Source organism: Macrosteles quadrilineatus, unplaced genomic scaffold (assembly GCF_028750875.1).
Source record: "Macrosteles quadrilineatus isolate MER2022 unplaced genomic scaffold, UCM_ALF_1.0 Scaffold_6__1_contigs__length_79288215, whole genome shotgun sequence".
NCBI classification, from domain to species: Eukaryota; Metazoa; Arthropoda; class Insecta; order Hemiptera; family Cicadellidae; genus Macrosteles; species Macrosteles quadrilineatus.
The window spans coordinates 7,366,769-7,393,431 of record NW_026542599.1 but is presented as its reverse complement, the minus strand read 5'-3'; the positions used below and the strand labels follow the sequence as shown (position 1 = coordinate 7,393,431).

At 34.2% G+C, this 26,663-nt stretch overlaps 2 protein-coding genes and 1 long non-coding RNA gene across 4 annotated transcripts; 1 reads left to right on the top strand and 2 right to left on the bottom strand.

Moving 5' to 3' along the window:
* Positions 1-1,613: 1,613 nt before the first annotated feature.
* On the bottom strand, positions 1,614-13,289 carry LOC128996714 (UDP-glucose 4-epimerase-like). 2 transcript variants are annotated; one of them, XM_054422159.1, is made up of 8 exons: positions 13,091-13,289; positions 9,923-10,166; positions 8,947-9,060; positions 8,134-8,310; positions 6,805-6,985; positions 6,181-6,269; positions 3,166-3,358; positions 1,614-1,813 (listed from the first exon to the last, which is right to left on the bottom strand). In XM_054422159.1, the coding sequence occupies exons 2-8, from the start codon at positions 10,163-10,165 to the stop codon at positions 1,704-1,706; spliced, it is 1,107 nt and encodes a 368-aa protein (XP_054278134.1). In that variant the 5' UTR covers position 10,166; positions 13,091-13,289; the 3' UTR covers positions 1,614-1,703. The 2 variants fall into 2 exon arrangements, with proteins under 2 accessions (XP_054278134.1, XP_054278133.1); XM_054422158.1 differs by lacking the exon at positions 3,166-3,358 and adding an exon at positions 2,954-3,146 and having other exon boundaries at positions 13,091-13,273.
* Positions 13,290-14,246: 957 nt separating this feature from the next.
* Positions 14,247-20,851, bottom strand: LOC128996711 (cytochrome c oxidase assembly protein COX16 homolog, mitochondrial). Its single transcript, XM_054422155.1, has 3 exons — positions 20,587-20,851; positions 17,499-17,613; positions 14,247-15,263 (listed from the first exon to the last, which is right to left on the bottom strand). Exons 1-3 carry the CDS (start codon positions 20,736-20,738, stop codon positions 15,198-15,200), a joined length of 333 nt encoding a protein of 110 aa, XP_054278130.1. The 5' UTR covers positions 20,739-20,851; the 3' UTR covers positions 14,247-15,197.
* Positions 20,852-21,037: 186 nt separating this feature from the next.
* LOC128996112 (uncharacterized) lies at positions 21,038-26,121 on the top strand. Its single transcript, XR_008491018.1, has 3 exons — positions 21,038-21,217; positions 23,341-23,515; positions 26,024-26,121. It is a non-coding gene; the product is annotated as an uncharacterized LOC128996112 (long non-coding RNA).
* Positions 26,122-26,663: the final 542 nt, after the last annotated feature.

Below are 26,663 nucleotides of genomic sequence, written 5' to 3'. Positions count from 1 at the left end.
CAACTAATATTCACCTCGGATTTGCGTCATTGTGTTTCTTTTGACAAACCCTTCAAAATGAGAGGTCACTCAATAGGGGTTGCTATTTGAAAAAAATAAGTCACCCCTCCCCCCTACCCTGATAGGGGGGTTAAAAATATTTGTGATGTAAACAATTGCGGAACCTTTGTTAACAGTTATTGCCACAAACAGAATATTTCTATATATTTCGGTTTTAAAAATACAGATTTGTTTCAATACTTAATTTACACACTGTATAACCAAGCAAACAATGAAGTTAACTTTAAAATAATTGAAACAAAATTTTGTTGACACCTAGCAATCAGTATCACCGGACATAATCTAGACACAATAAACAAGCTTCAAAATTTACAATGGGATGAGAGTGGTTGGTTAGTCTATAACATTATCTGATCTAAAATAAACTAACCATAAATAAAATATTTAAATATGTAAAGAAAATAGGTTTTTTACGAATATCTGTATTTTATATTTTTTCTGACACACATGTGGGTATTTTATAGAATGCCTAGGCATTATGCACAATGCCTAGTTAATTGTGATGGGGACACCACCTAGGTGCGTATTTTAACCCAAATATGAGTGAAGGATGAGTGTAGAATGGAGTGAGATAATCTTTTGTAGCTTTGTTAACCCTACAAGTCAGCTGGTTCAGTAGCCAAAATCATTTATTTAAAGCCCAATGTGTCATTGTTCCTCCATTTTAACTTTGCCTAAGAGGCAATGGGTAGAATGCCAAATCATTGTATATAGAAAGCCTGCTTTATATACTTTGCTGGTAACTTTTCAGTAATTTATTGTGTGGCAAAGCATTATAATGCTTGTTCTGTATATACTTTTTGATTTCCTATAAGCTTTTATTTCTGTTATACTTTTATATTTCATACAAGTGTAGGCCTATAGTTTATCTTTTTATAAAGTTTTTAATGTCAAATGTAACCTTAACCCTTAGTTTATTTAGTGTTAATATATATATTTTAAGAATGAGAAACTTAAAAATATTTTTTATAAGGATAGGCCACCTTTTTTTTGTAATACTCCTACTTTTTGTATTGTCTTTCTGTTTTGTACTTTGGCCAGTTGTACATTTACTTAGATACCGGTACTAATCTGTTATTTACTGAAATATGTTTGTCTTGGTATATTTTTATAATTTTAAGACATATTTTATTTTTTAAGTTTTTTACAGTTATTGTAGGCTAAAGTATTTATGCCTTAATTTCTTATACATCGTCTATATTAAGTTGAACAACTATTGCAACTCGTGTTACACTGTAACGAGAGTGATATACCAAAGAGTTAATTGTTCATTTACTACACCATCAAAGTATCTAAAAACACTATTAACTTTTTAGCGGTATAATGTTATTTGTTTTCAATTTAAAATTTGTTGTAGATTTTTAATGTGTAAATATAAATTTTCTTACAATTGTTCATTATGTAAATCTCATGATTATTAATTATGGTTTAATTTTACCTTTTACCTCCTTTAGTGGACGACGTAGACAAATTTATAACTAAATTGAATTGGACAAATTTATGAAATAACTCTTTAAAGTGGTCTAGTAAAAAATAAGTATATTTTTCTACGAGATAAATATAATTTACAGCTCTTGTGTGAAGTAACATTTCTAAATAAACTTAAGTACCGGAGAATAACTTAAACCTAACAATCGCAGCAGTCAGTGACCGTTGGTCTCAACTCCGTTAGTCTTTGAAGTTCCATTGCATTTAGTTTCCTCCGACCTATAACCATGCGGATTCATTGTTTGCCATCTCCAAAAGTCTTCACCTAAAGTTAACAGAAAACTATTATTAACTAGCTTTGAAATGAAAAATGGATAAAAATATTACTGCTTAAGCTGTATCCATTTTCTTAACATTGTGATGTATTACCTAATACATAGCATGATAACATATACATTGACAATATATGGTATAGTTTACCTTGTCAAGTAATCCAAATTTGTAAAGATCAGTTGATTTACCTACATATGTTTTGCTGTTAATACGGCATCGGCATCGTCAGGGTGACAAAACACAGGCATAAGTCACACAAAGAAAATAAAAAAGCAAATACATTACAAAAATATCATTATTATGTTTGTGTCACGTGATAGGCTTATAAACAGTATTATGTTCGTATTGTATTCATTTATTTATTTGTGTTGGTGTGACAGTCTGTGTTTTTATCACCCTGACGATACCGTATTAATTGCGTAACCTGTATATCAATCACCTGATCTCTATAAATTTGGATTACTTGACGAGATAAAATATACCATATTGTCAATATATAGTAATCCAGGCACTCTCAAGATAGAATTTAATACAACTGTTACTTAATAATGGTTGCTGAGCTCCTGCGCCTCTTCTGCTCGCAGGGCACAGGTTCTAGTTTAGTCAGAAGGATGCTAAACTCCAGATTTTATTAGAATCATAGAGATAAACTAGTTATAGCCTTAAATACTTTTATATCTACCAACATTTGCAAAAAATTGAAAAGAGAATTGCTTTTGTAAATTATGTAAGCTCTAGATGATTAACATTAGAGGTTATAGTCAGTCATATAGTATTTCCCGTAAAATCCCGTCTGACAATGCTTTTGTCCCGGTTTCGGGGATTTTCTCTCTTCAAGCCACATTACAAGGCCTCTCACTACTTATCCAGGCAGTGCTGCTACCTTCATGGGTGTTTTGGGGAAATACGTCCAATCTCGGGGTAACGTAGTACAATCACCACTGCTCTTACGTTATTTGTCAGATTGAAATATTTGAATGCCAATTGCGTTCGGTACCGCGCCAGGGCATTGGCGAGCGCCTGTTGGAATGCCTGCCGCACTGAACAAGTTAAAACAACTGTCTCCCCCAAGCCCACATCCCTCTTGAAGCGTTCTTTTCTGATCTCACCTAGCTTACCCTAAAATACTCACACATCTGTTCTAAACTGTACTTGGACTCCCATCCAAGTTCCTGCAGGGCTAATGAGGTGTTGGCAAACATGCTCACAATATCTCCGTCCCTCCGCGCCTCCACGTTGAATGGAACCTTGGTCCCAGTAACTGCCTCGAATGTCCTCAACAGCTGTAGCACCGACACCCCCTTGCCCGTGCCTAAGTTGTACATCTGAAAGTGACAGACTTACACATAGTGGTGATATCTCGGGTAGGTGTCCATTGTAGTTCCCGTCGGGCCAGCTCGCCGTCGCATATCAGCGTGGCAACGTCCCCGACACGACGGTCGGCCTGCTCGCAAGGGATGTGTCGACCGCTGACACGACTGAACACTTCGACCAGCTGGTGGACTGACAGACCCGCACCAGCACCGAGGTTAAACACCTGGCATGCACCTACATGTTACCAACTGTCTACGAATATGTGGTGAGTTACATGTGAATTTGTTTACGATTATTGTGTGTTATAGTTGTGGTTACTGTTTAAATCTATGGTTAAGTGTGTCCTATGAATACATAAGATGTTTATACATCCACACATCAGGTAAAAAGAAGATATTTAAAAAAAATGTTTACAAGACTACTCGTCTGTGTGTACAGAAAGAGCCACTGCTTTCTCATTAATTTTTCATGTTTAAAAATTTGGTACGGTAAACTATTTTCTAGCATCCCCTATTATACCGAAACCATAGTAAAAAATCAATTGGAAAATGAGCTAGGCAACAAGAATTGTCATGGCGCAAATAGATGGTCCATCTTTGGCCATCGAAATGTAATAGAGCAGACGACATGGATCTCATACTGCAATATTGAAAAATTTCAGAAAACAACTGATTGATTATATCAAGAAATAGAGATGACAATAATATGAACGTTGTAGATCTAGTAAAAAAATTGGTAATTCCGAAATACCTTTTTCGCCTTTATTTAGGTTAGCCGTTGTTTTACTGTAATTATGTCTTCATTTAGAAAAAACAATAACAGGCAAAACTTTGACATTAGATTAGGTTGGTAAATTAAAGAAAATACAACATTAGGAAATATTTTAAAAACGATTTTAAAGAAAACTCATCTAAATGTTAGTTATTTAAATAAATGTAAGAAAACATAAAGATGAAGATTTTAGATCGGAGAGTTTGTAATGTAAGCTGTTGTTGCTATGCAGTGTGAGGTTATGTACCTTTGTGATACATACATGGGATGAATGGAGAAAATGAAAGTATTAGTGGCAAGAGAGAGAGGAGGGTGCAATCTATCGATGCTACTACTCTCGGAAAATCCTAAGAGCTACACAAATATAAACACCCAAGTTACTTTTGAACAAAAAACATTAACACTTTAAGATGCTACTTCTTGGTTCTTATTGCTTAGTGACTAAAAGCCTACAGAAGAGTTTCAAAGTTATAAGGTTAGTTAAGAAAGACAGTGACATCCAGATAAAGAATATTTGTTCACGATATATTTAAAACGCATAGGATCAACATGTGGGATTCTTGACGTCTTGAACTTGCTCAGTTATGCAAGTTTGGTAACGAGTTAAACTCTTGCCAAAGAGAGAGGAAAAACATACCTCTTAGTTCTGTTACTTAATAAATTGTATTTAAATGTAGTTATAAATCGATGTTAATGTTAAAAGTTACATTCATAGTTATAAATTTGTAAATTAAATTTATATTTATAAATCTCTAAATTTTTGGAAGAAATAATTGTGTTCTTGATATGCGGATAGTGCCGTCTTTGTTTAGAATCCATAGAAAATCACGACTCTGCTTCCAAACCAAAATCAAAATCTAACATCTAAACAAGAATTATCAACACAGAAATAAGAATCTATAGTGACAAAAAATGTAAAAGCATGCTTAAGAATTGAAACCAATCCAACAAGGGTCTACACAGGAAATAACCCACAGCTTATACCACAGAGGAGAAACAATAACATATTTCACTTACAATGGAACAACTATAGTAACATCATCAAAATTGTTTAACTAGGTACCTAATGAGTTCGAAGTATAGCCCCTGGCTCCATACCGTACTCTTCTACAAAACCAGGGTTTCTAGTTACAGTACCGTTCTTAGGTTAGTATATACTTTATAACCGTAACCATCTACAGTACTGTATGTACTTATACAATAAGGGTTTTCTCTGAAACATTCCTTTTGCAGCCGTCCTACTTCATTTTGTGCATGTCATTTGAAAGCTTATAGTCTATCAGAGGGTCAAATGGTAACCATAAAAGTGTTTTATTTTAAGGTTTGCCCCCCCCCTCCATAGTGTTTGATTTATATCTAGAATTTGCTTTCAAAGATTCAGTGATGCTGACTAACTTTCTCTGTATCAAAATTTACAGATTAGATGTGAATTAAAATGTGAACAGCGTATCATTCAGTTAAATGTTTAACAGTTTATGAAAATGGATTTTAAATAGGTTAATGTTTTGATAATTGCAATCTGATTAAGGTAGGATTTATGGTGTAGATCTAAAATCAACAAATTCAATTATAGTAATTTAGTTATTCACCTAATGTAATTTTAAACAACATAATTTTTGGAATGTAAAATTATACTAACTAAAATGTACCAGTGCATCACAACGGGTAGAGAAAAAAAAGTTAAGAGAAGAGAAAAATTGGTCCTTTAGTTGAGGATAATTTAGATTTTGAGTAAATAATCAGAAACTTGAAAATAGTAAAAATTAAGGAAGAGCCTTGGTACTAAAATGAAAAAAAAAAACGGAAATAATATATGAATGACCTTTACTCGAGAAATCATACCGACATGTGATGAATACAAAAATATTTTTGAACTCAGCCAAAACCACAAAATATTAGGCACCAAGAGTTTAAAAAATATCCTTATGTGGTTTTGATGAAGCAAGTAGGTTTATCAAGTAAAAAAACAAATTTTTACTATTACTAGTATAAAAATAAAGAATCACTGTGTTCCTGGATTCTAAGATCAAATCATCGTGACTATAATGCTTTGGAACCTAAAATGGGTTACAGTCATCCTACAAAGATTTATAATAACGAATTGTAATATTAATATTGAGGGATATTCAAATTGATGAGGTTAGCTGTCACATTTATCCAGATGTCAGCTCGTGTATGGTTAGTACCAGTTAATACAACATAATGGTGCACTAGCGCTTTCAACGTGAAGTTCAATGGTATGAAATAGTTTAGTAGATAAAATAAAAAACTAACCTTAAGCCTGAGATGATCTCTTTGCAGCTTCAAGAGAGCAGCGACATGCCCTGACGCTAAGTCCATGACGTGGATGTAGTCTCTCACACCTATAAAAATAAATTGTTTCAAAATTGAAGTAACAATAGTCTAAACGTGGGATATTGGGTTTATTTTATACAAATATTTCTTTGGTGAAATCTATTTATCTATTTACTTCTGTTGACCAATCCCGTTATATTTATATTAGGCACGTGCGAGCCCACAATTTTTAATTTAGCTGATTTTTGGATGTTCAACTTTTTTTATCTTGATCGTCTTGCGATATCGTGAAAATAAAACCTGTTTTTCTGACTTGGTGGCTCAATTATTCAAGTTTTCGTGATAGCTAGGTTAGGATAAGCTCACTACTTGTAACATTTATTTAAAAGAGTGTTTTGTAAATAAACTGGGAATGGATTTCAATAACGAATAACCTTTTCTTCCTGAAACCTAATCAAAGAATGTGTTTCTTGGCGGGAACCTCAGTTTTCCCTCACATTGTTATCGGCTTCTATGATAAAACTAATCGTTGGATAGAGGTGTTGATCGTTACAATTGTAGATTACAGTAGTAGTGTCAGATGTTAATAACCCTCTTATTTACCAGTTCCATCGACGGTGTTGTAGTCACTGCCAAAGATGGTGAGCGAAGGCTTGTTCCCGATGGCTACTTGAGCCATGTAAGGCATCAGATTGGTGAAAGCCTTCGTCGGATCCTCCCCAATGAGACCTGACTGATGAGCCCCAACTGGGTTGAAATACCTCAGGGAGATGATGTTCCAATTCTACAGCATAACAATAATTTGCTTGGAAGTCAGTAATGGATTTTTCATTTTTTTAAGTTATTAGCATGTAAAATATAATATACTAGCAGAGTACCCGTCCTTCGTACGGGGTTGGCATATAAGTATAAAATACTTATTGTAGTTATACTCAAGCTTTGTGTTTGCAATGGGGGAGAACACAGTTTGATAAGATTTCTTTCTTTAAATTTACAGTTACACATCTACCATAGCCATAATGTTCTACCACTTCACCTAAACAATAGAGAAAATAAATGTTAAAAGAACGCAAAATACCACTAATTGTTCATGAAATTAAAAACAAACATAACTGTAAACAATCATACTTTGACATTTCTCATTGCTATCACAGTTTTTTGTTGCTGCTTAGTTCAAATTACCTGTTTTCATAAATGCAAAAAAATTAATAGTGTTGCACCCTGTTGGTGAATCTTGTAACTTTTTAATGCTTTTGCATATCATAGAACCAACTTTTTTAATTGAAACAGCTGACTAAATTCTTTAATTCCCTTTAAATATGAATACTCATAAGGTTAACATGGGGAACTACAGAGCCATTGGGGCGGAGCCCGAAAGGGTTATTGAGATAAGAATATGCCTATATGTTAATCGGGAATGTGAGCTATCATCATGTAAAATTTCAGCCCAATCCGTCCAGTAGTTAATGCGTGATTGAACTTCAAACAAACAAACAAACAAACAAACAAACACACAAACTTTCACATTTATAATATTAGTAAGATTTGTCAGGGGAGTTTTGAATGTTAGTTTGAAGGTAGTCCAAACTTCAATCTTATTCAATGTCTGCCATAACTGTTCTACAATGTTAAATAAAACCATGTTTACTAACAGGCGAAGAGCCATTGCACTTTCTTACACTGTTGTATACATTAACAAAATTAATATTTCAATAAAGTAAAAATTAAATAAATTTTTTTACTTGTCAGCCATTATCTACAAGCTTCTTTTCTATTTCTTGCTTTTTTCCGCACTTGAGGACGAGATTAGATTCTTGAATGTTGTGAAACCCTTAGGCCAAATACTTTCTCCTATAAATTGCCTTAGGAGCAAGAGTAAAGTTAAATTTTTCAAAAGGAGTGATGAATAGAATACTCTCCATTTTTACCCACCTGATCAGCTGCTGTGATGTCTTTGAGCATTTCCTCTATGAAGTACTTAGTCCTGCCGTAGACGTTGGTGACGTTTCCTGTCGGGTGATCCTCTGTGATCGGTAACCTCTCAGGATTGCCGTAAACTGTGCATGAGCTCGAGAACACCAACTGGTAGCAGCTGTGTTCTTTCATCACCTAAAGAATAATGTACTGATTTTATTTTATTAATTTACTACTCTTGTTTGAGATGTAGTTAAAGATATGTATGAGCAGAAAGGGAGGCAAGAGAATATGAAGAATATATAATATAAAAATTTCCTTTTGTCACTAATATCTGACATTCATGCCTAACCTAAAAACAAACAGCCAAATCCAAAGTTCCATGAGATAATAGGCTTTTTTCCATTAAAAGGAATTGAGATAGATGGAGTATGTGAGATTTAAGGTAAATTTCACTGTCAACAAAAATATATTTACTACAACTGCTTAATTTGTAGAAAACACTGTGGATGATAAGAGCCAGAGAAAGTATTTTAAGGATACAACTTCCTAACCAACTTCCTATACAAATAGTAAAATTAGCGCCAGTCTTTCTGACGATTACTTAAACAAGATAGTTCTCTTAATGAGGTTTAATAGCTTCTTTCTTTGTTAGATAAAGTGAAAGTACTTGTGTCAAATTTCTTTAGTTTAAAAAACTGTCAACACATGTAGTTTTTTTTTGCATTGAAGAATTTGTAAAAAACGTGTGAACATGTAAAATTAACCAAATTTAAAAATATAATCCAACAGAATACATAGAAAAATTTGAAATTGGAAAAAGGTTTATACCTCTAGTAGGTTGATAGTGCCGATCAGGTTATTCTTGTAGTAGAGTAAAGGCAGTTGCATCGATTCCCCAACAGCTTTCATTGCTGCGAAGTGGATAACACAGTCTATTTTGTGCTGGAACAAGCGTCAGACACATAGGTATTATGCTAAGATAAAACATGCAGCACTAACAACAATCGAAAATAGCAATAAGTCCTCAACCATGTTTGTTGTAATGGGAAATTAACAAGACATCAGTTACTGTTGTAAATAATTATTTATGTGGCTTTTTGTATTGATAAATTATTTATTTGATTTAGATGTTGATCAGACATCTATAAAAGGTATCCATTAAAAATATTGTTTAAAATTTTTTTTAACATGCAGTTTAGTCCTGCCAAATGGGCACCGCACAACTATAAACAGTTTTTGAATGTCTAGACAAACCTATACATATTTTGTATGCAAGTAACACACAACTCCAAAACAGGTGTTAATTACGACCCTGGTGGTAAACCAAGGAACTTGTAGCTTCAATAGTTACACAGTACATCACCTTCAACATTTTGACTCTGCGTTACTTTTGGGCATTGAGATATTGGACGGGCGTACCCGACAACCAAAGTGCTAGCGAATAGCAATTATCTTTTTCTTTAACAAACTCATTTTGATGTATTTCATAAAATGTTATGATGTTGTTAATTTGGTGTCTATATTGTAAACAAAAGTAAACAATAGGCCTACTACATGAAGTCTCAGTTTACAGTTTTGATCCTTTTTCCTGATGACATGGCATTTTTTAAACTCAGCACCCTACTGGTGCAGTTTGAGGGATTTACTGTTTACTGCACTTGTAACACTACTGAAACACATCATTGGATTCTTTCAAATCAAAATTACAATCCACAAGCTTTCCGATACTGCCTGTTATAAAATGATAATTTTAATATATCCTTATGAATTTCCACCACCACTGATTTATTCTACTTATACTTACTTTATCGAATATCTCCACAAGTTTTGGTCTGTCCAGCAGATCGCATTGGTAGAAGGTGATTGTTTTTCCGGTTATCTTCTCCACCCTCTTTAGACTCGGAGCTTCTCCGTTGCCGTTGACGCAGTTGGCAAAGTTGTCAACTGCTATGACTTGGTAGCCATTGTTGAGTAATTCTACAATGCAATGGCTGCCGATGTAGCCAGCTCCGCCAGTAACAAACACTGTCTTCCACTTATCAGCCATTCTGTATTTAACGTTAATACATACACAGGTAAAAAGATTATGATAATAATAAAATAAAATAAAACGTTACACAAAAAACCTTTATAATTACACATTTAAATTTTCAGCCAAATCAATCAAACAATTTATATAAGCGCTGTGTAATTACGTAGCGTGTATGCCGTAACTACATGGCGCTCCCAGCAGTGTGCGCCAGAACCTTGGGTAACCGCAGCACAGCTGATGGTCTATATTTAATTCTTTTTGTCTATGATGGTATGTCAAATGCTAATTGAGGCTATATCTTCCAGGAAATATAAAATTTTAAATATCAAAACAGATATAAAAATGAAGGAATAAGAAGATGTTGTTTTCATATATTCTATTGTAGACCCATGGTGTAAAAATAAATAATTATGATTGCCAAAATACTTCAATGTACAATACTGAGTGAATGTTTCCTAACAAACTACGGAATAATATTCTTAATGGGTATAAGTTAAAATTTGTAATGAAAATTTTTTCATTTGTTGATCACCATTAATCGTAAAGATACAAAGAAATAAAGCCACAATGTAAGTGTTGTTATTGATTTGGAGGTATTTTAATTTCGTGTTATTTATTGTATATTTATTTGCAATTGTGGTTCTAGGACCTTGCCGAAGGGGAGGGGGGATGAGGGACTAAAGGGAATGAGCCTCTGAAAATTCAAAGCTGTTTGATGACTTTTTAAAGCCCTTTTTAATGTCTAGGACTGTGTCCAAAAACCTCTGCAACATTCTTAAGACGAAATGTTTGTTTAATTTAAATTAATAACCATTCTTAAAAGTGAACGATAAATATTTAGCATAAAAATACTTGTATTAGTAGGCCTATTGGAAAGTAAAAGTACACTGTTAATTTGTATTACAATAAAAAAGACTAAGCTTGCTACTTGGATGAGCAAGCAGAGGAATGGAATGTGTTGGAAGAAGCCAAAGAATAAGGCATTCTTTTGTAGATTCCTAACAGATTAACTGAGACAGAAAGCAAGAGCAAAAAACTGCCTAAGTGAAACCAGCTGTATAGCTCAACAGTTGAAAACCCACACTCTGCACACACTTTCCCAAGATTTAAAAATATCTTAAAAACATTTACTTATAGATTTTAATAACCTTTAAATTTACTTTTTATTTAATCTACATGCCGGTATTTTGTGTACAACCAACACCCAAAACCCTGCACTCATTGATAGCTTAGGTTTTAAAAGATGTGTTGTTATCTTCAATGTTTACCAGGCTGTATTTTAGAATTATTTGGCATGTTTTGAAAAAAATGTCTTTTGGGTAAACAAAGTGTTAAGATTTAGAAACCTCTATGATAACTTCTTGGTAGGACCTCTACTTGGAATCTAAGTTTTTGTTTCACATTATAATACACTCTTTTTTATAAAATTGATGGTTAAATTTTAGCTAGGGCTTATCGTGGATAAGTTCTTACAAAACTTCAGCTGTAAAATGGATATTAAACCTAACTCCCTATGGGACCCTCTATGAGTCTCTTTAGTTCAATCCCACTAATTTTTTTATTATTATCTAAGTGATGATTATAATTATGAAAACCATTTTACATTGGTTTAGGATATACTTAACTAAATTGAGATTAATTAAAGTAATAATGAACAAAATATGACACACTTTCTCCCATTATCTCGTCAACAACCTTATCATGGTTAACTTAGTGGGAGAACTGTGGTATGGAGAAAATCAACAAAAGTTGTAATAAATGTTGAACCTTGATTTTTACAACAATCCGGGGGTTGTTTTATTCCGTTTTAAAGATAAAAGGAATACAAAATTAAATTCAAAATTAGTCGAGCTGTTAATTTTAAAATCTGATTTTCCCATCATTAAGTTGCAATAACTTTTGAATAGCAATTTTTACAACAATGGGGGTTTACAATTTTTGTTTAGAGTTAAGAGCTATATAACACTACATTTTTATCCATTTCGTTCAAACTGTGTTTAACAGTATTTTATGTGTTTCGTGGGGAAATCTACATTACAAATTGAAATTCCCAGAAAGTGAAACACCGCCTGGAGAGTGGAGATAGCATTTATTCCGTCAATGACGAGTACAAAGCTACGATATGACGCATGCTCAATAAATAAACCAATCAGCTTCGAACCAGATGTTGGAGGAGGGGGGGGGGGGGCAAACTTCAAGGTCGTTGCCATGGAAACCATTCAAGACGATAAATAGAGCTCAAATCACAGTGAGAAATTACATAAAATCCCATAAGAAAGGATGGCTAACAATAATAAAGATCGGGTTGATAAAATAGAAAATAGTCTGCTAAAAAATAAATCAACGATAAAATGCATAATTTATTTTAAAAGTCAAAGACGACACTTTATTTGAGCGAGGTAGTGGTAGTGTTCCTGTCACGTAAGCTACATTATTGTTGCGCGAAGAATGAATAAATTACATACAGCAATTAGTTATCATTCTTTGCGATATACAAATGCCGGTAGTTTAAAGGACATTGACCCGCGTTTTCAAGGACAACGAACGGAACTTGAATTAGAATCGTGACGACGTGAAAAATCCAGACGAAGTTACGAAATTGTCAAAAAAATGACTGTCAAGGAGGAAAGGGAATTGAAAAGGTTATGTGCTCATCTGTCGAAACCGGTTTTAAAACCCCAACAAGATTCTTTGGAGGAACGCAAAAACTAAAACCTACCAAATCAAACAAAATGGCAAATAGTCCTAACTTATAAGAAACTGAAATGTTGCATAAATTACACTAACACCGTATACAATAATTCGTTTACCTAAAAGTTCTTTAACAATTTTTACAACTGTATCTACAGTCGGACGAAAATAAAAAGCGAAAAATAAAAATACGCAGTACATAACATTAAAAATACATTAAAATCAGAGATGAGTTTGAAAAATACATACCTTGAAAGGGAACTGTGATAGATTCAGACTGCACAAAAACTATAAAAGAACACAACTGAAAAGAGCAACCTTTATATTTCCTTTCGTTGTCTCAGACTTAGACGTCTAGGATCCACTACTTCTTTGAACTAGGGGCCGCAACAGCAAACAGCACGACTGAACTAGACAGTAGAGTTAGTAGTAGACAGAGACAGAATAGTCGTCTGTCGTGTCATCCCCCCTCTCTCTCGCAAGACGCAAACTCAAAGGATGATTGGATCCTTGCCCTTCAAGCGATTCTCCAGCGTTGCCAACTTGACTTGAGTAATCAGTGTCGCCACAATTCACTAGATGAAATCATTCGCGCCGACGTTATACTGCAGGCACTGGCACGAAGGATGAGTCACACAAAACTCTTTATTATGATGTAATCCATTGGAAAACGGGTCAAGCGATGCACTTCGTGTGGTACCCATAACATCCTTAAGGATTTTGGATTTTGGTCAATGGTGTCACCATAGATTAAAAGTAGACATACATACTCTCTATACCGTACTACTTTTATCTATGGTGTCACACAAGGAAAACGGGTTTTTAATATATTGTGAGAGGTGGAATATTTCTTTAATAATAAAAATCTTAGTTTTTATGGCCAACTGTTATTTACAAACAACGGTAGGCTTTAAAATATAGGCTACTTCAACTTAAAAAACAATTATGTCAATTAAAAAAGCTTTAAATGAGTGTCTCCCTCATACAATTAATTGCTTTAGTAAAACCATAGACTAACCAAAGGTTAGTGAAATCTGTAATCTATGGTGAAACATAATTAAAGCAGATAAAATCGGTTTTTTAAACCAATCAATTGTGCAATTTTTGGTGATAAAGTTGGGGGAGGGGGGGTTACCTGTTTCAGGGGTTGGGGAAAAGACTCTTACCAAGCAGTCCCCACCATGGAGTTGAATTTTTCTATGGAAAATGATAATAACAAATTTTTACAAATATTTAAAAATGTTTGCATATACAGTAAAACTAATAAGTTTGGCTTTACTTCAATGTTCAAAAGTTCTGTACTGTATATGCAGTTCATTATGTTCAAATTACTGTATTGATATTGTTGCAAAAAGGAAAATATCAAAATAACAAACAGGGGTTAAATTTATAAAACGTACAAACGTAACAAGAAAAATAATTTATTTACATCCTAAAATATGTTTTTCAAATCTTAACAAATATTCAACTAGTCTTATCAGCTTGTTCACCACCTTCTTTACACGCCAACATCTCAACGCTGGACATGTTGTAATCATCCAAAGTATCATTTAGTTGACAACCAAATCCCGACTTGTCAACAGGAGACTGGACCTTTGGTTGACGAAACTCATCCTTCTGTAGATTCAAAAAGTCTGGAACGTATTTTTGCATCATTCTGTAAGACTTGACAAAAAGAGTTAAATCTGTGGATCTGAGATCTCTGTAGAAATCAACTGTCAAAATGGGCTTTCCTTCGTTAACTTCCATACATCCGAATATTTGAAGTGGTGTTTTAATTTTAGGAATTTCTTTCAACCCTGATGTGTCCAACAGTAACCGCCAGGATCCTTTCTCCAAGACACTATGAAGGTAACATTCTTGTGTGGACAAGTCCAACTCAACTCTCCCTACTGGACACACCTTAGTGTTTGACCAGTGATTCAACGATGTAATTACAGACAGTTCCTCTACTGAAAAGAACAAGTAAGGAGGTACATAGTTATCATTCCCTGACAACCTAGGGCCAGATTGATTTGGGTTTTTCAACACAATAGGACTGCTAATGCTGCTCAGCGTATTGTGAGACGCCGATGGTGAACCATTCACAGACGGCAAGAGGGATTTCCCCAACTTTTTCTCACAATAGCTATCGATGGATTTGTACTCGACTAACGGTGGTGCTTTGAAGCTTTCGTAACCGAGAGAGGAGTGGACAACTTCACAAGAATTTAGTTTCCTTTTTTTCTGAGGTATCTGACTTGAAGGTATGTCCTCTTCTGCGGGATCGTCTTCATCAAACATTTTTTTGAGTTTCTTTGTATTTTACTCAACTGATTCACTAAGTTTACATATTAAATGACTAACTGTTGACTAGTTAGCTTTCTTGGGAATCTTCCCAGGGCCTGGGTCCTCTTTTGTTTGTCCAGGTGTCTATGTCCATCTGGAAACAAGTTGATGAATACATTTGTTGAAAAAGTAAACATTCCTGGAATGAGTAAATATGCAAATATTTTATAACTGAATGTCTGCGTAGAGTCCCACTATTCCGAACCCCGCTAAAATATTCCTATCCTTAATCTAAAATAAAATAAATAGTTACCAAATGCTTACCATTTGGTAACTATTTATTTTATTTTTTAACTTGAATACAAACTGTGAAAATGTCATCAAAGCTAGCAATGTCATCTGAAAGACTTGCAATGTTGCCACGATTTTCGAAGGAGCTAGCAATATCTCAAAAATATCAATGTGCTGTTGAAGATGATAGCAATTACTCTAAGAAGGTTGATTCTAACAATAATTTTGCAAATGTCAGCAAGGCTATCGATGTCACCACAAATGTTGGTGATGTTATTGATGTTGCCTGACATGTCCTAGAATTAAGTTATGATGTTGCGACGTCAAAAAACCTGGAGATATCAGATCTCTTAAAGAATTAAAGAAATATTATTAAAGGAATTTGCTCGTCCCTAATTTCTGTTAATCCAAACAGGGTTCAGTACCAGTTAGTTAGGAACAGTGGGACTCTACTAAAATCTACATGGCCCTTAGTGATCTTTTTGTCCTATCAGTATTTTTTTCAAATTTTTGAGCGGATGTTCCTCCGTTGATACCAGATCCCATAAGAAACATGTGATTGGACATTAGAAAATTAACACTTTTTAATACTGCTTTAGTGAAACCATAGACTAACCAAAGGGAGCATATGTTATCTATGGTGAAAAACAAAGCAGAAAAAATAATTTTTTATACCAATCAATTGTGAAATTTTTTGTGGTAAGGGCAGGGAGGGGTGTAAAATGGTATTGTGTTCAGGTTTTGAGGGAAGTCCATACCGTTTTACGGAATGCTCTATAGAGTTGAATTTTTCATGGAAAATAATAATGTTGTTACAAATATTAAAAAATATATGCATTTTTGCATAGTTTTAATGCATTTATATTGCCGATATAATAAAATATTTTGATAACATAGATACCACAATTTTAAAATTTTCTCTCTCAACTGGAAATGTGTGTCTTCCAAAACGTTGTTAATAATATAAAATAATATGCTCCAGCATAGCTAATGCAAAACAGGACAATTTAAGTTTATTCATACTTGAAGATGATGATACAATAGTGACACAAGATGGATAAGAGTACACAAATGAATCAATTAAACCAGCTTATAATTTAAAAAGTTCAATGACATGACTGCTAATTAATTTCACAGAAAGATCTAACCCAGAAGTCTCACTGAGACAATAAAAAAACATCACATTTGAAGCTGCTAGTGATATCTGCACCAGAATCTAGGAGCACTGTGTATTTTTAAGTAGTACGTTGAGATAGTGAAGAACCTTATTTAACTAGTATGATCAGCTGTTAATACAACAATGGTGTATTGAAGTCAGTTCTTGTCTACCACCCCCACCACTTACCTTGCCCACCAGCCAGTGGCAGCAGCACTTCTAGATTCTGGTGTAGAAACTATAGTAAATATAAACCCATCGTTTTTTATGGCGCAATAAGAGTTCTGGGTTAGGCCGTTATTCTCTGATAATTGTTATTCATAGACATTAAACATGAATCAGCTATCTATAGTCCTTATAATGAACCAGCTGAATTAAATTATTCAAAGTGTATTTACATCTAGTAAGTTAACACTCATTTTGCTTTGTGTGTTCTCTTTATTTCTCATTTTGTTATTAAATTTAAAATTGTTGTGACTGAAAAAATGTGTAACCAGAAAACACATCCTCACCATGTAGCCTACTTTAACTAAATGAAATGAAATGAATGATTTATTGTCGTTAAAACTATGTACAAAGCTCATGACAATCGTCAAAAGAAAAACAAAACAATCAAGATGGCTGTGGCATTAAAACTAAAATAACAAAAACTCTAAACCAAAGTACTCTTCATGTTTGTACAGGCACGCCTGGGTTAAGGTGCTAGTTTTTAAAACTTGTTTTGAATTTCAAAACACACAGGTTTTTGATGGATGCAGGCAAGAAATAATTTTATTTTACTAAACTCTTCAAAACTAAAAAAGATATAAAAATTATGCTCTGAAACAATAGAGATAGGGACATTTTGCAGACGTCAGTATAAATCAAACATGGAAACAGGCTTTAGATTTGACAGTAGAAGTCTAATTTTAGTAGCCTATGCAAGTTAAAGATAAGTCTTACCTCTTTCATTTTCTCATATTCTTTTTCTAAAGTAACCTCTCCAGGTTTCTTCAAGTTCTTGAGCCCTTCTATTTCCTCTGGTTTCAAATTTCTTTGGGTAGATGAGTATTCATACCTAAAAAGGTAACAAAATATAAAATAACTGATAAACAATCTGATGGTTGCAATGTTTAAAAAATGTAATTAAACTACAGTAAACGTTCAATAGTTCGACACGGGCTGAGGCTACCCGTCAAAACATTAGCGATTGATATTTTGTTTTGACAGGTACGCCTGTCAATGACCAGGACCAGTTCTTTCCAGTTATCAGAGTGAAATGAGAGTGAAAACAATTGAAGATCACAAAAGATTTTTTCAAGTGATTAATTGTAATATCATGTGTTAACATTCCTGTTATTTGATTAATGCTACAAAGTAATTGGCATGTGCTGTTTTGTAGCATTGAAAATAAAATAAATAAATAAATAAGTGATTTTTAATGGTTACTAAGTTTATTGTGATGTAAGTTGACTTGAATATTAATTTGTCATTTATTGTTGACTTGAGACTAATGAACAGTGAAATTCTTTAAGCTTTTAGCGAATTTCCCATATAGGGAATAAGCTATTACCGTAGTACTCATGGTAAGACCTGGACGCGGGACCGATTTTTTTTTTCGTTTCGAGGTCCCTAGAGACCAAAAACACCATCCGTTCAAATTCATATATATATATATATTTATATATATATATATATATATATGTGTCCGTTAGCACTATAACTCGAGCAAAAATGATCCGATTTTGATGAAATTCGGTACAAACGTGTAAACCTACGTTTATTCGAACGAGTTCGCGATCCAGCATGATCGGACCATGGGAACGGGGGTTTACGGGGGGTTTTATGGGGTAAAAATAGGTTTTTCGCATTTTTGACCCAAAAAACATAAAATTTAGCAATTTCTTTCCAAACCATTTTGTAGAGCTTAGAAAAACAAATAATTTAGTATATTGAAGCGTTATTATGCGCCTAATGGTTACGGAGAAAATTCCAAAGAATTGTAAATTTAAAATTCCCATGTTATTCTTATGGAGAATAAGTAAACTGTTGTAGTTTGCTTGTTTATGAACATATTTTGATCAAATTTGAAAAATGTTTTTATTTCTTACTAACTATTAACATAAAAAAAAACAGTTTTACCTCCCTGATGCAGCAAACCTAAGTACTTGTTAAACTAATTCTATTTAAATCGGGAATAAATGTTATATTTTTAAGTAGACATTTCAGTGTAAATCAAATGGAAATTCGCTTAGTCTGCAGGTTTGCTGCAGCGGGGGTATTTAGTATTTAATAAATTTGGGTGATTTCAAAATAAAACTTAACTGGAATGGAACAGCAGGAAGTAAGCAATAGGCCTGCATAGTGAAACACATTTTCTCAAAAGATTTGAACCTGCAATACAATGCTCTCCCAAATTCACAAAAAATATTTGGTCGTAAGTTTTAACATTTTACTTTTGTGATTAGAAAGGCCATGAAGCTATGTGCATTAAAAATATAAACACATTGTCCCCTCATGTGCACAAAAGTCAGCAAGGTTTTAGCAGACTTTGTTTTAACCTAGAAACCCGTTATACGGACTAGCCTCGGTCTCGAGGAGTCCGGATAAGAGGGAGTTTAAACTAAGTCCTTTCCGACTTTTGTGCACATGAGGGGACAATGTGTTTACTATATTTTTTATGCACATGGCTTCATGGCCTTTCCGTACCAAATTTCATGCAGATCTGAAAAGGTTAGGTTGTGAGCTGTATTGATTTGGCATGGACTGACCCTTACTGCAATCACGTTTTTGGCCTCTGAGACATCAAAATGAAAAGTAAATAGGTCCCAGGTGTAGGTCATGCCGTGCCACCTACGGTAATAGCGCCTTCCTAAAGGAAGATTCGGGATAACATAACAAAAGATAACATGGAGGTAAAGTATTGAATACAACTGATTAATAAGGGTTATACGGTAATCTCAGGTTCATGTTCTCACTGTTGACGGTCAAGTAAGCACCAGGAAATTGTGTGGGTTAACTGTGAACACCGACCAAGGTACCTATACAGCCTATACCGGTACTCGGGAGATAAACTTCAGGCTTTGGGCAACCTACACATGACTGTAAGTTAATTCTAACTGTTGTTTTAACAAGCTGCATAACACTTCATAAACTCCTAATCTATATCTATAAAATCCAATGTATGTTTGTTTGTATGTTTGTCCTTTATGGACTCCAAAACCGCTCGACAGATTGTAATGAAGATTTCAGGCATTATTAAGCATTATTCAAGGATGGTTTGTGTGAAGTTTGGTGCAGTTCCGTCAAAAGGGCTCCGCCCCAGTGGCTCTGGAGTTTCCCATGTTAACCTTATGAGTACTCATATATAAATGGAATTAAAGAATCTTAACAGCTGGTTCAACTAAACTATCTGATTCTGTGATGTTCAATAACATTAAAAAGTTAATAGGTTTACCAACAGGGTGCAGCACTATATTTTTTTAAGTTATGAGAATAGCTAATTTGAAACCAAAATGTGAGTGAGCGTAGCGAACGAACTTCAACCTGGAGGCGAGTTAGCGTAGCGAACGAGCTAACCTGAAGGCAAGTGAGCGCAGCGAACGAGCTTCAACCTAAAGATGAGTGAGCGTAGCGAACGAACTTCAACCAGGACGTGATTGAGCCATGCGAACAAGCTCATCTTGAAAATGAACGAGCATGACATAAAACCACAATAGGACAGGACGACGTCTGTCGGGCCAGCTAGTAACTTATAAACTCTACTGCACTGAGTTGCTTTAAAATTGTTTTTAGAAATAGTGAACACAAATAAACAATACCCAAGTTAAGAAATGCAGAATAGTGATGGAATCTCTTATCCCCCTCTCCCATAGCTAATTAGATCTCTGTTTGAAACTAAAAAAAAATGTTAGCCTAGTCTCAAACTTAAACCTAACCCTTGCAATCATTAAGTTAAACAACAAAACATGAAATTTGTGTAACATAATAGCATAAATGTAGACCTTGTTGAGTGTTTACAATCAGGTAAAAATTAGCAACATTTACTTACCTGAGATTTGTAAATTGTTTTAGAAAAACAGATCCCCCTAGGACTAGTAGGAAAAAAGGGGCACTGTATTTAAGCAATTTATTTTTAGATTTAGCTTCCAAGAACAACAGCAATTTTTCTTTGTTGAATAAAGGCATGAAATGAGATTTCATTTACAAAAATAGCACGTAAAATCAATTAAAAATTGGCTATTAAACTTGCTATGTATTTAACCTAAAACGGATTGATTGGTAGTAAGCAGTAAGCACTAAGCAGACGAAACAGACATGCCGCGAGCGTTTCAAGGCAGGAATTGGACTATTGGACTAGCCTACTGCGCATGCGCAAACCATAAAATTGAGCTGATCTCAAATGAACGACTCTCATACAATTGAAGCAAAAGAGTTGTTTACTGTTCTGTCTTCTCCTTCTGTCGTTCTCGTTCTGTGATTTGTCTGCCCCTGCCGTGCCCCATACCATAGCGAGTTTTCAAAGTCTTAAGTGTTTAAGTTGTGTGTTTTTGTTTTAAATAATTTGAGGTTTTATCGAAGTATCGTATGTTTTTAAGTCGGATTTGAGTCAAGGCCCCACTTGAGTGTATAAAAGATTGTTTATTGTTATGCGTTCTACCGTGCCAGCCCCGTGCACCCTTGTAAGTTAGTTTTTATAGTCTTTAAAAGTGTTTGTTGTGTTTTGTTCCAAGTGTTGTCTAAATAAAACAATAAGCATTACCTGTTATTATGCTATTGTATTGCATTTACTTAGTTTAGTAGCTCTTAAGTAAAATTTTATTTCTGTATCATCACACAGTTAGGACATGGTTAGGAAGGACTACCTAACCGACATTTCCCATAAACATTGCAAAAGGATGAATCTTATAATTATATAAGAACTGTCTAGGCTGTGTGGTAAAAGGCACTTACAAAATAAGTTACCAAGCGGTGTAACTTTCATATTAGAAACCCTTGGGTGAGTTGTATAAAGGCCTAATCTTTAGGTTGACACATTTAACCCTATAGGCCTAGCCTGTAAACCATTAACTGTTTGGAAAAAAGTCTATGCCGTAGGCTAAATATGGTCCTTGAGCCAATTAAATGTGTAGGCTAACTAACATTAAAATAACTTAGGACTTGGCTAGGCTTTGCATTACGCTGGCGTAGGGCAAGGCTAGGTTCCGCTATCAATAGACAGGCCTACACTATAGTACCCTACTAGGTTACTATATTATACTTATTGGGTATCTCATTCTTTGGCGTTTCCTGTTAAAGGGAACATTCATTATTATCGATAATTTCTTTTCGATATAAGCTTATAAATATTTTTGTTTTACTTCACGATCCATAACTTATTCCTTCTGTTATCTTCAAACACATTTAAATGATCTACTAATTTAGAAGTAGGCCGAACCTTGTTTAGCAAACATTTAATAGCCTCTTTTATTGGATCAAACTAAGCTAAACTAACTATAACATAACTAACCAAACTTGCTGTATGATCTACGTTAGGCCTACCGTTTCAAAATTTTGTTTAATAACAGAAAAGGCATGGGGAATGGCTGTCAAACGGAATTTTGAAACGTTTGGCCTAAGTTACAGCAAGTTTAGTTGGTTTTGGTTGGTTTAGAACATTATCAATTCAATAAGTTCTTATAGTTTAATTAACCTCAATGTATTTGTTTAATTGTTTGTTGATAGGCTACTAAACAATATTTATTTAATCCTTATCGAAGTTGTCAACTGATATGTTTTAATTGGTATTAGGCTATCAATATAACGGACAGAAAAATAAAATTTCGATATTCGAAAAGAAATTATCTATAATAATGAATGGTGGAATTTATATTTTATATTTAAGTATTCCCTTTAACAGGAAAGTACCCATTCTTTACATTATACTTAGCCTTTATAAAGGCTACTCATACACACATATAGGCTGTAACTTAATAACTTAGAATGCTGTAACCTTTTGAAAGAGGCATTTCCTCGCGCTGTTGTAATAGTCAGAATATTAAAACATTGTTTGTTTAATTTAAATGGCGGTTTGTTTGAAATTATTTAGAGTAACATGGCCATGAGAAACGTGCTATTTGAAACTCCAACGAAAGAAAAATATACGTTAAGTTAAAAACTATTAAATTGTAGTTATTTGTAGCGCCCAAAAACTGTTGTGCCGTTGCCTACTTTTAAGAACAAACAGTCTGCCATCTACTTAGTGATGTAAATTTTTTTATATACAATTTTTTCTTTAGTTGGGGTAATTTTGATGAAACAATACATTTACAGTCTTCATTTTATGCTAGAATGTTCTACTATAAACAATGTAGGCTATTAAGAACTGCAGTAAAGTCCTTTAGAGAACCTGCAATCATTATTGGGTGAAATAGCAGTTCGTTGTACAAATCGTAGGCTACTTGATATTATTCCCTGCGATATAAATTCCGATTTTTGTTTTGAGTATTAAAGGTATCGTGATATGAATATTTAAAGCCATAGAGTCTTTTCAAATAGACTTTCACACTGTGCTGTGGTGGTTAAACAAGGTTAGTTCAGTTTGGTTTAGTTTATGTTAATAAAAACCAGGTAACACCTAAATACAGTAAATCCAAATTGTTCCAATAGCATCATCATTGGGTTGGGTTAATGTTGTACAGTTTTGTATCAAAACTGATTGTCAAAAGCGCCAAATTACCTAGTCGTGTCTTTTCATGAGTAACTTAGCTTATAGGAAAAGGCTAAAAATTTTGTTAATGATACCTTGTTTGTTTATAAACTATAGGCCTACCACTTTCAAAAGAAGCAGCGCAGAACCATGGCTGTCTCGCGCACGTAGGGGTGAATGGTGATGGTGGGGAAGGGCCTGGAGCAGAGGTGGCCCGGATAAGTCGTTGGGGTGAGGTGTCTTTCCCCACCACTCTGATTCTCCTGCTGTCCTGCATGCACGACTCAAACAGGTGCGTGGTTTTTTTCTATGTGGTAGGCCTATAAGCTAACATAACCTAAACGCCGCAATGGTCTGTAAAAGATTGGCGGGTGGTCCTCTTTTTAAAAAGACCCATAGGCTAACAGATTAACAGTGTTGGGAAGTAGCGCGCTACAAGTAGCGACGCTACAGTAGCGCGCTACTTTTTTTGTAGCGTTAGCTGTAGCTACGCTACTTTTAAGATTTTGTAGCTTTAGCTGTAGCTAGCTACATTTTTAAAGTAGTTGTAGCGGAATTTTAGCTACTTTTCTCGCTACCTACATTAACATTGTTTGAGATAGTGATTTTTATCATAACCTCAACCTTACGTGAAACAACCTCTTTCAAACTGAGATTTTCAAAAAAATTAGGCCTACTTTCTTGGCTTCATACAGCTGGTTGCAGCCGTTTCATTCCCTATTACAACGTTGTGTGGACATGGAGGCCATTAAATGAGTGTTATCCACATTTTTGGCTCTCATTTCCTTTATTTACTACTCTATGATTACTGTCAGATAAAATAAAATCGCTAGTTGCAGACGACGTTTAAACATTACCGACAAGAGAAGCTATCGAATGCTTGCAAGTGATTGACAGGGAAATTAGTAATCAATTTAGTTTCTTTATTATATCGATAGTGTTTTAACTTGGGTTTTAATGGAAACCAACACTAAACCTTAAAATAATGAGAAAGCTGGTCTATCAACCTTTGCTTCAGCTGTTGATTGTGGTTCATCATCACAAGCCCTTCCTTGGTTAGATTACGAAGATTTTTCAAAGGTTTACTAAATTAACAAAGAGGAAATTACCTGATGAGATTTAAGATATGCCTAGACTACATGATAATTGTAACGAAAATATCTCCATATAACATGAAACTTACATTGAAAAAATAGTATAGTTTGCTCCTGCTAACAGCTCTTGTATAGGACTATATTCCTAGGCTATGCTATGGTTAAAGACGAATACCAAGTTCCAAGTTCAATTATTAGGAATATATCTGTTTAATCCTTGCAAGAACAAGCCTACTATAGCCAACTTGTTACATAGCCAAGTAGGCCTACATGTTATTTTTACTTTACAAATTTCAACATGTTTAAATTAAAAACCGATTTCAGGATAAGTTGCTGAATACTGTTTTCATTACCAACTAGGTTGAAGCACAATTTGCCCTATACATAATGACAATAAAGGACGATTTCTTGACATTGAAAAGTGTTATTCCTAGAACAAGTAACTTATCACTATGGTTAAAAGTTATAGCAATGTCGTTTTTAACATTAAAAGTAAAGAAAGGCAATAAAAATGTAGTTGCAATTAATTTTATATTTACCTAATGTGCGTGGAATAAAAAGTAACGTCTTTGGAAAAGTAGCTAAAATTGTAGCTGTAGCTACATTTCATTGTAGCTGTAGTTGTAGCTAGCTACTTTTTCGGAACTGTAGCTGTAGCTAAGCTACTTTTTTGAAAATGTAGCAGTAGTTGTAGCTAGCTACATTTTAAAAGTAGCTTCCCCAACACTGCAGATTAATACTGTTAATACTGTTCTATGAAATGGCGACCATACAATGTAGGTATTTTAAGCCAAGTATGGATGGAGATGAGTGTAGGATGAGTGGCACAGTCTTGTAGTCTTGTTAGTGACTAAGGCCGACATGTTCCTTAGACACAGCTGTTAATTAATAGCCCATACAGCTAATGACAACTAAGGGACCTACAGTTTATTGTGGAATCCGAACCACACCACAAAAAGTTTGTTTTCGTGATTAACGAATTGGTCTAATCATTAGGATAGTACTGCGGATTGTCGTAGTACTCACTAGCGCGGACGTTAACCCACACTGTTGCAGTGCAATGTAATTTTCAGAATCAGTCTTCTTCGCTTTGTATTTAGGCTAAGTAAAATTGATTTTCCTTGCTGCATATTAGGGAACATTATTACCATGTTTAATAGCCATGATAAGGTACAGTAGACTCCCTCTTATTCGGACACCTTTTAACCGGACATCGGTTAAACCAGACAACACTCAGTAGAAATTACATCTCTTTAACCAGGCAATTTTATCAGCACATCGGTTTAATCGGACTAGGTCGGCAGGAAGTGGGAGGTAAGCGTTACTGAAACGACTGTTCTTGTGTTAAGGATATGAGTGTTAAGGAGATATAAGGATATAACAGTGATTACTAGTCTAAATACAATGCTCTACTACATTTTAGTCAAATACTGTATATACAGTATGCATTTAAACGGTCTTTTTGGGACGTCAGTTTAACCAGAAAACCCATTATCCGGACTGGCCTCGGTCCTGAGAGTCTGGATAAGAGAGGGAGTCTATTGTACTGTATATTTTACCACGTTATAGTGACACGAATAAAAAAATAACAGCCAAAACTTCATGCAATAACCCCATAGTACCACAACAATATGTTTACTACGCTGTAGGCTTCACATTGAATGTGTTTTATTAAATTAAAGCTAAAACAGAGTTTTTTGTTACAGAGTCATTGATTGAGGTGCTGGTGAACTGATTGAAGACTTAAAAATGTTTTGCTATAGTGTGAGGTGTGATAGTACGGACTGTTGTGATAAATTACCACTGTTTATGATTTACTTTATATGTTTTAAAATAAATGTTCTACATAAACTATTACAATTGAATGATCATTTACAATGCCATTATTTCCAGCTGTAATATTTGTTTATACTTCTTTTAATTATTTTTTTACTTTGTTTCTAAACATAAGTTCTGATGTAGTCATTGCATAATCCCAATGTGTAATCACTTGCACTTTCAAAAATATAAAATAGTAAACACAACAGCTTTTTATATACCATTGTTATTATTTATTGGTGTTATTGTATTGCAATCGTTAAGTTGCATGCGTAGTTGCAGATGCATTGGTCTGTTTAAATGTATAAAGGAACTAAAATAAAATCTGAAAATTCCAGACTAACAAAGATTATTCAAACAAAGGAGTTGAAGTACTGTACGTAAAAAAGTCCTAAAACTCTTATTTTAAATTTGGTAAGTTTAATTTGATACCAATATCAAGTGTTGACCTTATTTCCTATATTTTCTCTGGATGGTATTTCAATTTATTTTATAATTGCAATGATTCTGCTTCACTAAAATTCCAGG

Bases quoted from the DNA above. Each gene is read 5' to 3' on its own strand.
- LOC128996714 (XM_054422159.1), bottom strand. From the start codon at position 10,165: ATGGCTGATAAGTGGAAGACAGTGTTTGTTACTGGCGGAGCTGGCTAC. The intron at 9,061-9,922 runs GTAAGTATAAGT...CGCTTGTTCCAG, and splicing joins TTGTGGAGATATTCGATAAA to CACAAAATAGACTGTGTTAT. The intron at 3,359-6,180 runs GTTAGTTTTTTA...GGTGCATGCCAG, and splicing joins GAGATCATCTCAGGCTTAAG to GTGTTTAACCTCGGTGCTGG.
- LOC128996711 (XM_054422155.1), bottom strand. From the start codon at position 20,738: ATGAAATCTCATTTCATGCCTTTATTCAACAAAGAAAAATTGCTGTTG. The intron at 17,614-20,586 runs GTAAGTAAATGT...TTACCTTTTTAG, and splicing joins AAACAATTTACAAATCTCAG to GTATGAATACTCATCTACCC. The intron at 15,264-17,498 runs GTAAGACTTATC...ACTTGTTTCCAG, and splicing joins AATATGAGAAAATGAAAGAG to ATGGACATAGACACCTGGAC.